Genomic DNA, 14532 nt, shown 5'->3' on the forward strand with positions numbered 1-14532 from the left:
ACGACAACGATGACGACGACAACGACGATCATCTGGATAACATCGACGAGGAGAATCGGTTGACGCGTGTCACCGCCGGTTCCATGCTTGATCATCTGGCCAGACGTGACGAGGATGTCTACGAAGGTGTGGCCAATGAGGAGAGATCGCTCGAGTTCCTTGCCACCCACAGGGGGGTGCCTTACGATTCACGATCGATGTCGAAGGTGACCAATTACGACAGAAGATACGATCACCAGTTCGCCGCGCGAGAGTATACGGAGACAACGTTAACGGAATCGGTGAACAGGCTTCAGGATTACAACAGCAGTAGCAACAGCAGCAGCGCGAACAGTCTCGATGGTCTCTGCCAGGGACATCAACGAATAGTCAGCGATTTGAATCGCGGCAACGAATCGAGCACGCGCGATCATTACATGGTGCCCACTCGCGATCCCAGGGAACTCAATGAAAGAATCTTGTCGCTGTTCAATCCACAGTTCCTGCCGAACTTTAACGACATGATGATGTACGTGGGGAATCAGTACGACGCCAGACGAAGCCCACCGCCCAGATCACGATCGATGGCCGACGGAGAGAGTCGTTTGTTCAGGAGCTCGAGTTGTCGAAAGAAACGCGTCGGTGCGAGCTCAATGTTCTTCCGCCGTGGATTGACGTACGAAACGGCGCGCAAGTGACGCAAGTTGTCTCCTTTCGGATTCAAGCGAAGAATACAGAGTTGGATAACCCGTGATGAAACGTAAGACGACTCTCGGAGAACATCGTCGATTGATCGAGAAAAAAAAGATTTCGATCGGAAGGAGAAACGCGTTCCGAAAGACCGAGCGGATTAGCTTCGGAACGGTTTAACTAGTTCTCTTCCTCCACGATCGCTCTTGCGTTTCCTATTGCAACTATCCTTCGTGATCGCGAAAACATCTTGATCCGTATGCTTTCTTGTACGGAGAACGAGTCTACGAAAGAAGACCACGATGTTATATGCATACTTAGTGTCGCCGTTACCTGAGATACCTCGAGAACGTGTACTCGAGATATGTACGTATTTCTTTTTTGTCGTCGTTCATGATCGTGTACAGACCGACCGTGTACGTTGCAAGACCACTTCCGGTGTCACGTGTCATATCGTCTGAGATGTATCGCGAGAACAGAGACACGCGGACTTTGAAAATATTTTTTTAAGGTATATCACTTCAGGCTCTTTCCGATGTCTTTAAGCGCGGCATCGTGTATCGGACGCTCCAACCACACCTTGAGCTAATTTTTGTACGGAATTCGATCGATTTTCGAATTCTTCCTTTCCGTTTCTCACCAGTACGGCAATGGAAGGATATGGGAAATGAAAGGCCACACAAAAAGGAATATAACCATGCAACAACGACGATGGGACAAAGGATCGACTCGTAGCTGTGTAATGTGATACGATCAGAGGAGAGACTGTGTTCGTAGCAGTGGCCTGCTTAGGTGCTTAGAACCTAAGAACGGTGATTTAAGGACGAAGACGAAGCGTTCAACACTTGGATCCTCGTTTCTCAAACTACCTTCTGCGAACTTTGGCCCCCATGGCCCCTTGACCGTTGACAAGCAACCAAGAAAATCCCAGTAGACAAAAACTCGCCAAAAAAGACAAGCTACTCGTTTTACAAGAAGAAAAAGTTGCTTGCTGCGCAATGTCTATCAGATTCACTTTGTTCACGATCCTCGAGACAAAGTTGGACATAGTTCCAACAGTTGAGACGTAGAGAGAGAAAATATTCAAAGGGACAACCAGAAAGAGTGAAAGTTTGAGAAACGTGGTCCCATGGAACGACGTTCCAAGCATTCGCACGAGACGAGGCGTGCCTTCCGTATATTAATTGTTGGCAAATTTCTGATTTATAAAACAGGAACGGGAGAATGCGGCCGGTATAGATTCGGGCAAGTGCCTCATTTATGCGTTTCGTTTAAAAATAAATATTCGATAGTGGAAGAGGACAATGATAAGTTGGTGAAGATGAAAAGAGAGAGAAAGAGAGAGCGAGCGCGCGAGAGCGAAAGAGAGAGAGAGAAAGAGAGAGAGAGACTTATGTAAGACTTATTCAAAGTATTGTTGTGCACTTATTGCCGTGCTGTGAGTATATTGGTTATTAGCAAGAGAGAATCGTGGTGTTGAAGCACGTGTACGGTTATTAAAATGAAAAGTAATAAGGAAGAAACATTTACCGCGTTGTGGCGCCTTCGAGAAGTTATGTATTTTTGGCTGGGACGTGTTACGAATCAATTTATCACTGTTAACGGTGTTCCGGGCGAGGTGTGGAGGTGTATCTTTTTCTTTTCTTTATTTTTATTCTATAAGATAAACGAAGTGATACTACGTTGCGAATGAATCGCTCGAATCCGATTATCGATGACTTCATTTGACTGCAGGATACCTCCGTGAGGTCAAGACGGTTTTAAGTTTTATAAATGTGGAAATGAAAGATAGAACTTTCGATACCCAAACTGCTAATAGTTTTTATACGTTTTAGAAAAAATACACAGGAATATTTATAGCGTAAGTAGAAAAAAGTAATACGAAAGTTTCTATCTTCCTTTATCGGTAATTTCATCGCACAGATATTTCAGAATTTTCATTTGAATTTCTTCTAAATTCGGTATCCTTCTTCCAGTGTTAGGTGAAACATTAAGAACAATGATCTCTCGCGTTTTATTTTTCGCCGCTGGTAGAAGTATTAGTATAATTAAGAAAGGTATTTAGAGAAAGGAAACCGTCTTAAAAAGGAGATCGTTTTTCAACTTATTTTAATTGTGTATATACGTACTACTATGCTACGCTACGCTATACTGTACCCTAATCAAATTTAAAGCAGAGCAAAGTACATCTTCGTAGAAAAGACGATCAAATAATGAAATGTTCAAGATATAAAAATTCGGATAATAAAGATTCTATCGTGCGGTATATAGAGATATAGTTTTAAATGAATTTAATCGTTTCTCCGAACGATCTGATTTTGTGGAAAAATGTTGCAAGAAGCTAGAAACTGGAGGAAAAGTTCCGGTGAATTCCTTTCGCCAAGATCAATCAGTATATAATATAATAAAATCAATGAAGAGGAGGACGCGACAAAGGTTCAGATAAACGCATTCGCGCGATTCGCTTCAGCTGGTATGTATTCCTTAGAGCCGATACTGCGTGTTATCCGACACCTTAGCGAAAACTTGGTAGCGTGTACGATAGTTCTCTACGACAAAGTATCCTCGAATAAAGCTCGGGAGGAGAGGAAACTTGAAAAAAGAAGGGGAGTCTTGGCGTGTTTGGCAAGATGTCTTTGACAATGGCGTAAATCGGTCTTACTAGCGCACAATAGCGAACACTGGGCATATTTCCTTTACAGCTTAAGGGCGGATAGAGCGCCTGTAACAAACTGCGGCTAACGTTTGTCCCAGATATCGAGTAAGATGGAAAAAGAACAAAGGAGGAATCTGAATATAGAAAGTCAAGAAAGGTGACCGTGATATCGCAAAAATAGAACGATTCGATTTTCTAGTTCTGCGTGAAATTAACGTCTCGGTATAGAGAGATGGAACGATTGCGAAAATTAGCTTTAGCCGTGCTTTTAGACGCTAGGAAAAGCGAATATTCGAGATGTTTCAGGAACTCATGGACTTTTAGAACGGTTGGAAAATCGTTAGAAACCATCGTCTTTCGTTTGACAGATGTTGTTAAGAGGATACATGTACCCTCTGCTCTTTTCATCGTCGATTCTAATATCAATGGGCAAACGTCCGGCTGCTCTCATGAACCAACACTGCCACGCCGATTCTGATATGCTTCGAACAGTAAAGGAAACGGTAAGACGAGTTCTAAGTAGATACATCGATTTTCACTGATTGTCACTGAGCGTTACCAATAATAGCACGGAAAAGAAGAAATAATAAACGATCGATTCGAATAATGAGGAAGCTTGATGCAAACACACATGCTAGATAGAGATTATAACATACGCGTATTGAAACGGCCATTAATAGAGAGACACGGTCTGAATACAATGAAGGAGCAACGTAGAGAATGGTCTGAAGTTGCGTGCTGGAAGAAAGAAGAAAGTCGTGTACATAATAAGTAGAAATTGTTTTTTATCGTTGAAATCATTTAGAAGCAAGGTCGAGAACATTCATTCGCTACGCTACTCGTCACGCGGACAGCAGTGGTACGCATTAATATTGTTTACGTATACATGTATACGCGTGTGCTGCATGAATCTTTGATACATGTATATGTAAACATCGCATTTCCATTATTGCATATTGTCTATATATATACGCACACATATACATATATACATACATATACCATTGTATACATATATGTGTGTATGTGTGTGTGTACATGTATATGTATATACACGTATATACAAAAAATATATATATATATTCATATATTTTTTTTTTAATCCGCATAGATAAAATATAATATACGAATGAGAAAAAAAGTCGCGTTAAATGAAAAAGGCAGCTAATTACACACTTTTTTCGACGGTCTTTATGAAAGTCCGCGATCTTTTTTAATTAAAATTCCGCCGAGCACCCACGATGATCTCGTTAATGTTCGACTTCGCGAAGAACGACTAACAACTGAGTGTTCGGCAAAAAAAATATTTTACGAAATATGATGTTTATATTATACAGAAAAAAAAAAAACACATCCAACTTAGGTACCTTGTGTCGAGATGAGAAATTATATATATATATAAAATTGAAAGTTATATATGTATATAATTTTTATATAAGTCATATTGGCGGATTGTTATATGCTATAATATTTCTAAATTAGAGGAATCGAGGAGGCATATAAATATATATATATACATATGTATATAGATATATATATATTCATATGTATATATATATGTATAAAATATTATGGATGTACATGTATACAAAGCGTTTTATTAGAGTTTACGTGATTAGTTATTGTAAGGACGATTGTACATATTATTACTCCGTTTAAAATTGACTTGATCGCGCTAAACTTAGAACGAGATTTACCCTGTTAGGGGAACACTAGATTTTGCTCGATCATGTTTTCCTACTCGTTTTTCTTTTACTTTTATTGTTTCTCTCATTTAATTTTTAAGACAGAAACGCTTGCACGCTAGCCCTATTTCCGAGCATGTGCATTTCATCGTTTATACATTATATTCGAGTTCACTTTGAATCGAGAGATCGTAACGATAAGATTATTTTTTACGTCGAGGAAAAAGAAGATGAAACTGATCATAAAAACGCGCCAAGAGTCACGTGTGACGCGAAAATGATATTTGTACGATTTATTACGTACAGTTTTATAGAATCGCTGTTTTTAACATAAAACAATTTAATTTGACGAAAATGAAACTATCGATGTAGAAATATATTCGAAGAAATTTACACACGAATTTTCACGCTGAAACAAAAACGAGATTGTGACATAAAAACTCGAAGACTCTTACACGGAAGAACGTACAAGTCGATTCGTTACAAACATTGCTTACATACGGTTACATATACGATTGTCACTTTCTATTATCTACGTTTCAAAAATTTAGCTAACCAACGTTTCCCTTTGTCATGAATTAACAATCAGCACACACAGTGACAAACATTTCAATATTGACTCAACGAAAAATCGAATTCACAAGGCAGAAACCGATTCTCGTACGACGTTAACCCAATGCTAATCTTCCGCGCGGTTTGCGCCAGGGATCGAGGGAAGAAATCCATTTTGCGGGTGGCAAACGAATTCGTAAGGGGAGAGTCGACCGTTTTACTCAGAAAATCGGTCTTGCCATAGTTGGAAAGTTTCGAAGGATTCCGCGATATCTCGCGCAATGGGTCAAGTATTCAAACGATTCGAATAATTTGGACGTATTCGAGTTATTCCAGTAAACCGGGAACGTTTTCTCTCTGCATAGTTCTTAGACGCTCCCACAATTCTTTCCCTCCCCGTACATTTGAAAGTCGAATCGACGCGACGTTCATCCGGTGGAAGAAATCTTCACTGAAAATTTACCGACGCATATTGTTAAGCCGAAAACACGTCACGCGCTAGCGCTAGGTTAGAACGTAATAACGATCGCATTAATTAGGTAAAGTAAATACAACATTCCAAGTAGAAGCCAGGACTGCCAATCGATTGATAAGCAGCAAACGAACTTCCGAAGAAGTATCCACGTCCGATAACTTTGAGCTTGACATATGTTACCACGATCACCTTTCTGATTAACCTTCAAAAGTTTAGAGTCGCCGATCGTTGTTTATTAAAAGCATATTAACAAAGAAATATTAAAGAACGTACCGTAATTTTCCCAGAAATCTAAACTTTGCCATACCAAGTACGGAAATATTTGTCGCATTTCCGCGTATAAACAAACGCGAATAATATAAATATATCAAGTTTGTATCCACGACGTGTCTTGTCCAACGTTCAGAAAATGCGGAGTTAGGTTAGGTTAGACCCTAGTTTCTTTTGCGGTGGATTTCAATACTAACATAAATAACTAATACGAAAGCAATTGGTGCGAAAAAGTTCAAATTTCTGAGAAAATTACGGTAGGTTTTTCAATTTTTCTTCGTTAATAGTTTTTTAATAACCAATGATCGGTGGCTTAAACCTGTGCAAGGTTACTCAGGAGAGTGAGCTTGATATCGTGTGTCAAGGTTAAGGTCATCGGATGTGGATTTTTCCGGAGATTAATCAATGAAAACTAGCAACGATTGGCGACTTTAGAATCATGTCAGTTTGAGTCAGACGTCTATCATGTTCTGCGTTTATTATAGAAAGTTCGATAATTGTTAACTCCTCGTAAAGCCGGACAAGTTCTATGATTCGCTCGTTAATGATCGCCTGTTCCTTTACAAAGTATTCTTGTAGATTCGAATAACGTGCGTGAAAGTAGCATTCCTTTATTTTTTATATCGCGTAGCCTCGTTCCGTATGTTGTAACGATCCCCTTTCCTTTTGATATTACACAATGGCTTGAATAAAAATATCCTAAAAATAAATGACGAAGATGATCGTTGGAAGAACGATCCATTGGGAGTCTAGGAAGGTCGTATCGATATTATGCCTTGCAATTAATTCAAACTACTAAACGTGCAGTAAGCTTTAGAACAAGTAATAAAGATTAATTTAAAAGGCACTTTTGTACGAACGTAAATCATATTTCTTGAATATCTTCGATATTATTCAGAGAAGTTACGAATGATATATCGAAAATCGACTGAATCGATGAATTTCTCGGATAATCCGACATTTATGTTCCCGCAAGCTTTCTCCGATCTCCGATAATCCTATGTCATCAAAATTATATAATTCATCTTTAATTCGTCATTAAAAGAAACGAAAAGATATACGTAATTCTTAAAAGCTTAAATCTTAAGTCAAAACGTAGGCTTGTCAGGCTTTACAACTGATATTTGCAATTATGATAATCCGCTTGAAATGTTTTATCAAAATGATTGGTCAAATTCGATAAACGAGGTAATTATTGGTTAAAAATATTAGTTGATATGTCTTCGTAATTACGTGGATCAGTTAAACTCTCTGTAATCTATTCTTTGTAACGTTCATTTTGTAACATCGTCAACATTGGCAGATATCTGTCGTAGAACTATTATCACGACAAACATATACCCATTAAGCTATCCATTTGGACAACAATAATTCACTGACACGTCATTTTTAATAGTTACAAATGAAATATTCTGTTTCATCGATTATTGTAACAATAAAAACTCGCGCTTAGTTGTTTCGTTCGGACTTTAGAAATTACTAACACGTACACGATAAATGCATAGACCTTGGTTAACTTCATATCATAAATATATATAGAGGACGATGCTTGATAAGTGAACCGTTTGTACTAGAAACTATCTAATCTTACCACAATCTGCTGTATTTTATAATTAATCACATAGAACGTTGGAGATCGGTGCCGGGAAACACCGATCAGTTGATTTTACCACATGCATGGAATGCTGACGCCGTTTTATTTTATTTAGTTTTACGTTCTGTAAAAAATATTAATCAAACGATTGTATCTTTGCAAAAGACTCGTAAATAAACCAAAATGCTACCGCTCGAATATAATTTCGAAAATAATCGTATCGTATAGTACAAACGTATCTGCCCAACTATAGAAAATAGCAGTAACTGCAAAAAAAGTATAGAAGATGTTTCTTTGGCCCGAAAAAAAAATAGTAAAATATAATATTTTGCTAAAGATGTCAGTAACATAACTTACTACCTTTAAACGAAACATAGCAAGTGTAGTAAGCTGTAGGAGTTGGGCAGAGATATTCTCATTGGATAAAATTGAATGAAACAAAAAGAATTGTTCGAATAGAAAATCGATAGGAAATGTTACAGTAGAATGGAAAAATCTTTAATGTATACGTCACGATTATTTCGCTATGATAAGATACGAGAGCATGACGAATGAGTAGCTAAGTACACGGGTGTACGCTATGCGTCGAAACGATGGATGGCAGTCCAGGCACACATGTTTGCTGTGCCAATGCAATGCGTTTTCTGTACATAGTATCGTAGCCCTAATTAATATTAGTTAGAGTGTAGCTGGAATCACGTTGACGTAGACGATGGCATATACGTAGAAGTAATCGATAAAGGCACATAAAACGAGTCATCCAACCGCGCCGTTCTTCAGCTATACTATGCAAACATCGCTGATATCGTTCTCTACCGGTTTACAAAACCATCGAGAACTTTTCGTTCGCGCGTTCACTGTAGAATGAAAGCGGAGAAAAGTTGCCAGTGACGTTAAAATTACGGTCACTTTGAATTCTGAAAGCAATAGGCGATTCTTTGAGTATTAGTACCGATAGTTTAAATATTTGAATAGTTTAGATCAGATAATGCGATTATTCATTCTCATCACGTGTAATACCTTTAAAATGTAGGCGTTTCATTTAGCGCGTTGCATTTATTATTTATTTAAGTCATTGTCCAAGTGTCGATAAGGAACGTTAATAAAACAGTCGACGCGTGAACGAACCATTAAGAACGGTTGGTTACTCAAAGTACGTCTGTTGTTGCGCCCGGAAACAATGATCTACATTTAATCCTTTATTTGATAAATGGAAAAATTCGAACAGCGTTACATACGTACGTATAGTACATACAACGATACGACGAAATAAAACAACCAGAAAGATATATAGGTGTAAGAAGACCGCTGCTTAAAAGTGACATGATCAGATAAAGGGTTAACGTTGTACGTCATCCAAACACGCGTGCAAGTTGTATGCATATGGAACGGCATATGAAATTTCTGATTTGTACAATACTCATTTCATTTGGAAAAATCATAAGTATTACGTATATGTATATACGTATAGGAATGATAATAACGGCTCCTTTGACATATTACCATTAGTATTATTTACTACCGTTTAATGCTACTGTTTTCTTTTCTTTTTTTTTTTTTTTTTATTAAGTTTTATCCATGAACGACAGAAATGATTTTACCATATCGTTTTGAGAGTACATTGCCTTGTAAAATGATGCGTTGACCTATACTGTCCGCGATTCAATGGCGACCAACAGCTCCATTTTTCTCTAAGTTACACCTCGAGACTTGTACGATATAAGTAATTCATTAGATGTTAGAGATGCATTATTGGTACTGGTAATAATAAAAATCACACCCCTCGAAAGTCATAAAGGGATTGTATTCGCTTATTTTGAAAAGAGATCTGCATCTTTTTTCTATTTTCTTTATAATTCTTTTATAGTTAGCGAATAAATACACGTGTACCTATCGTTTAGATTTTCCCTTCGTTTCGTTTCGAATTACAGAAAGATATATAAGAAAACGAATGTAATCGAGATCGACCGACAAAATGGGAATCGATTGAAAGTTCAATGAAACAAACTGCCACGCACGGGCAATAAACTTCTAAATTACGATGTAACGTTTAACATTATAAGCTGTTCAACGATCAATTTTGTATATCTCGCCAGCTTGTGACGAAAGCACAGGTCATATTATGAAAAATGAAGAAAAAATCGTCTTTCGACTGGTTTGCTCGTTATACGGTAACTACGATCTTGTATAACGAGATAGCGAGAAAATACAAAGGGAAAAGCGATCGAAACAAGAGGAAAGAAAAGAAACGAAACGTTTGACAGAAAAAGAAATGATTCGAGAAGTAATATAATATTCGTCATGATTAGTTTTCATCGAGGCGGAAGTGCTAGAACCTAAAATCGTCTAACACTTCGCACAAGACTGAGGAGCTTGTATATAATTACATACACATTTAATGCGGTACATTTGATATAAAAAAAAGAAGAAAAACGAGGCGTTTACCTTTTGGGAAGTTCAGTTTATTATCATAACATAATAATTGTAACAGCATAAAAACGTTGTATGATTGTACATACGAAACAAGGTCCTACTATCGCCAATATACATACATACACACATACATACATACATGGTTACTACCGTTGTCACAGCGTCTCCGGTTTGCGGTGTTTACTCATTTTTCCAAGTTTTTCTAAAAAAAAAAACAGAAAGCGAGAAAGAAACCTCGCGACCGCGAAATCGAAAGAAACAGAGATTTCCTATTTTTCAGCAAAGGCCCGAGTACATACATCGAGAATGAGAATACTGCGCGTCGAGTGCAACGCAAACACGCCCGATCCAGTGGACCAAACAAATTACATCGCTTGAATTCACCGTTTTCACCCGTTTCATGCTTCTGCCCGTCTGTCTACTCTTCTTTAGCGTTCGACAGGAAGAAATTTAAGGATAGGGAATCGATAGGTCCGATTTCATGATAATAACAAATTAACCTCGAGGCTATAATTCTATCCAGCAGACGCTAGATGAATCACTCGCTAATCTATCGCGTAATCGCCTATCACCAATAGCAGCAACAACAAGAAAACAATTGATAAAGGGGAAAAAAGAGAAGCGCATATCGTTATCTGGAAACAGTAAGAAACCTGTCCTTTTTTCACGGTAATATTTATAAAATCGTTCGACATTAATCGTTGCTCGAAGCCAAACATCTCGTAGAGAAAAGAAAAACGCTGTGTCCCCGACGCGAAGGAAATGCCATCGTGATACATCTAGCAATGACCTAGCGGGTATATCGACGATGGATTTTTATCGAGTGTCCGTGATATCTACTGTAAACGGTAGTAAACGAATTAATGCGAATAAAGAATACCGCAAGAGATCCGCTTATGAGTTACATTTACATTTACAATCCAGATATCCAGTACGATAAAGTTAAATAGAATTAAGATGAATGTCACAAGTAATGTAAACTCTGAAAATAATGAGATGAAATAAACGAGACGATGATTCAAATATATCAAAGCATATATTTCTTCTGTAAAGTCCCTTAATTACATAGATGTGTATAAAATCCTTATTTTTAAATCCGGTCTTTTTACATTAATACAAACGCAATCGCGCTACATGCAAGCTCGATTTTCTCTCTCTCTTACGTTCTTCGATAATCGAATTTCGAAAGAGATTACACATTGTCGCGTATCCTGATAACGAAGCGTTAGTATATATATATATAAATATACATATATATATACATATATATATATACAGGATGGAAGCGCTTTATTTTTATCTCTGGAGAGATAAGGATGAACGAGCAAAAACCGCCTTCCTAATTTTCATCCGAATTATAATAATATAGAGCTGCAGCTTTTCACGAAGCGTGTAATCCTTTCTATGCTTTTCGTAAAAGATATTGTAACAAGCTTAGGATAAGCTTCTCAGGACTTGTATACACCCAAAAGTACTCCGCTGATAACGATATCTGGAAGACTGTTCGAAGTAATGTTCGACTGAACATATGGATCACAATGGAAAGTTAGCACAGGTTGATGGCCAAGAGCACTGGTGTCGACGTATTGTCCACCCTCCGTATTCTTGTACGTACTGAAGCAGAAGAATATTTCCGACGATGCAATGAGATTTTCGAAATGGCATGCAATTTTAGAAAAGAAGAAGAATATGTTGAGAAATATGTTTGTTATATAAATTGGATAATAAGACTCTACTGTACAACTTTCTATAGTAACAGACTGTATTACGCATCAAAAATTATTGAATATTAAAATTGGATGCATTTATTATTACGCAGAAGTTGCAGAAACATTAAATTTAGAGGGTGTGATATCGTTTTGTCGCGGAGTGTACTAATACATGGTTAAACTCTTGTAAGGATCAAATACATTTCTATATTTAAGACCAAGTTTATTACATTCGCAATCTAATAATTAAACATATTGGGAAAACCATGTTACTTATAAAATCATCTAATAACGTGATCCTAAAATAAAGTAACAAAATAACGAAGACAATACCTAATATGATATAATATTTCACAAAGTTAACGAGTTTTATAAATTCTCTTGCATGAGTACATACTTTTTATACGGCACACCGGGTGTTGGACTTTCTATACCCAGAAAATTGAGAACCTGTTGCTTGGTGGCTGAGAGCCTTAACATTTTCTGGATGTACAGTTCCAATGCTGCTCGCCTTTGCTCAAGCACCTTCGGTTGGGAATTTCTTACCTTCTTCGGCGGAAACGGAGCAACATCCGCGTTTTCTTTCTTCAGCTATAATCAAACAAATGCCAATAAACTCCATATACCATAATGATACCGATATGTTAAAATTTGGAAAGTACTGTAGCAGAATCTCGAAGGATAAAATTTAAATATTTTGAGAAATAAAGTTTAGTAGAACTTTGAAAAGTTAAACATGAAAAGCATAAAGTATATCGGACAGTCGGTATGTTATTAATTTGTATGCATTTATACGCATACGTTTGATTTTGCGTAAATTATAGTTAATTAGTAAAAATACGTAGAAAAAAAAAAACATAACTTATGTCCGAAATTTTGTATTTATTTCTGATAAATAACAATAACGCAAGTGAGACTGCTATTTTTTAAAAGATTATACACAAATAAAAATTTATACATTATTTAAATGTGTAAAAAGAATTTGAAACGCTGTCAATTCTTTATGTAGATGTAACTTACGATTTGAAACATGATTGAAAATAAATAACTGCACACACGTATTAGATATTTTTACCACTAATTTTATTCCGCATGCAACTTTCGCGCAATCCAGTTACGCTCTAAAAAAGCTCGAAAATACTAACTGCATATACGTAGAAGTTTGACAATATAGTTAGTCGATACATCGTATATCGCTAAAACACTGATAAAACAAGTTATTAATATGACTAATAACACACTATCGAGAAATATTATACCGAATATGATGAGGACAAATTCAGTTTTATTTTATTCCCTAAATTACATATGCGTCATATTAAGAACTAAATTAACTGAATTGAAAGAAGTCACAACATAATTATTATCACAATAGTAAGTATTCTCGCAATAAAAACAGCGTTAATGCATGAAACATAATTCATAATATAAATATAAACATATACGTTATTATGTAATGCGTACGTATTATTTAATATTTTGTAGTAACGTACATCCTCGTGGATACTGGTCTAACTTATTCATGCCAACGAAATTGAATGGAGAAAGAAAGCTTAATAAAGAAATCGCTATCCTTGTACATGCAAAGCAGAAAATATTCTAGACATGGATAAAGATACATGTGTTTCTCTCTTTCTTGCATCGCAACATAAGAATCATAACGAAGATAGAAAGTTTAACTACTTACAATTCTATGACGATACTTATTATACATAAAAGGAATTCCAACACGATCTCCAAAGATATTCATATGTATTATTGTTTCATTTAAAGTACGGAAAAGAATTAAAATTGGAATTAAGAAGAATAATTAAAAATATTGATGTTAAAGAGAGAAAAAACAAACAATGTGCCTTTATTTGCATATTGTATACTTAGATATTTATCGGTGATATATTTGTTTGCATAATCAAAAACATCATTTTGATACAAATATTAAGACTTTGATATGAAACAATGAAATAACATACCGTGCGATGTAGCGCATTAAATTCGCTGTATCTTCTCTCAATAAAGTATCGGGTACCACTTTCGGACTCCAGAACCTCAATACAGTAAACATAATAAGGCTTGCCGTGTGACACTTCGGCCAAACGGTATCCACTAATGAAAACTTGATACATTGCATCGCTGGCAATTTTCTAGGTTCTTAAAGCACTTACAAAAAACTAATAGTACAATAACAAAGTTAAAATACACAAAAGATGAAATAATTCGAACTGTATACTTTCATACTTTGATAGTATCAAGATCTGGAGTAGTATTTGTCGCACATAAATTCATTGAAAAATGCACTACTACAAAAAACATGTGCGCGAAGTGATGCCAACTTTTCAAATACATTTTACACTATATGCACAAGTACTTTATAACTATCTCATCTTTCAATGGAAAATTACAAAATCAGCCTGAACTTTACTTTAGGGATCTGAAAGTCGTTGACCTTCTTATTTATAATCTTGTGGTTTTTAATGTATAGAATACTAAAT

General features: G+C 36.4%; 2 protein-coding genes across 2 annotated transcripts; one reads left to right on the forward strand and one right to left on the reverse strand.

Moving 5' to 3' along the window:
- Positions 1-79: 79 nt before the first annotated feature.
- Positions 80-11366, forward strand: LOC132908217 (uncharacterized). Its single transcript, XM_060962008.1, has 2 exons — positions 80-2644; positions 2707-11366. The coding sequence occupies exon 1, from the start codon at positions 84-86 to the stop codon at positions 675-677; it is 594 nt and encodes a 197-aa protein (XP_060817991.1). The 5' UTR covers positions 80-83; the 3' UTR covers positions 678-2644; positions 2707-11366.
- LOC132908221 (sorting nexin-24-like) lies at positions 10543-14365 on the reverse strand. Its single transcript, XM_060962019.1, has 3 exons — positions 14014-14365; positions 12441-12634; positions 10543-11948 (listed from the first exon to the last, which is right to left on the reverse strand). Exons 1-3 carry the CDS (start codon positions 14164-14166, stop codon positions 11783-11785), a joined length of 513 nt encoding a protein of 170 aa, XP_060818002.1. The 5' UTR covers positions 14167-14365; the 3' UTR covers positions 10543-11782.
- Positions 14366-14532: the final 167 nt, after the last annotated feature.

The sequence above is a fragment of the Bombus pascuorum genome, chromosome 6 (genome assembly GCF_905332965.1).
Source record: "Bombus pascuorum chromosome 6, iyBomPasc1.1, whole genome shotgun sequence".
Lineage (NCBI taxonomy): Eukaryota > Metazoa > Arthropoda > Insecta > Hymenoptera > Apidae > Bombus > Bombus pascuorum.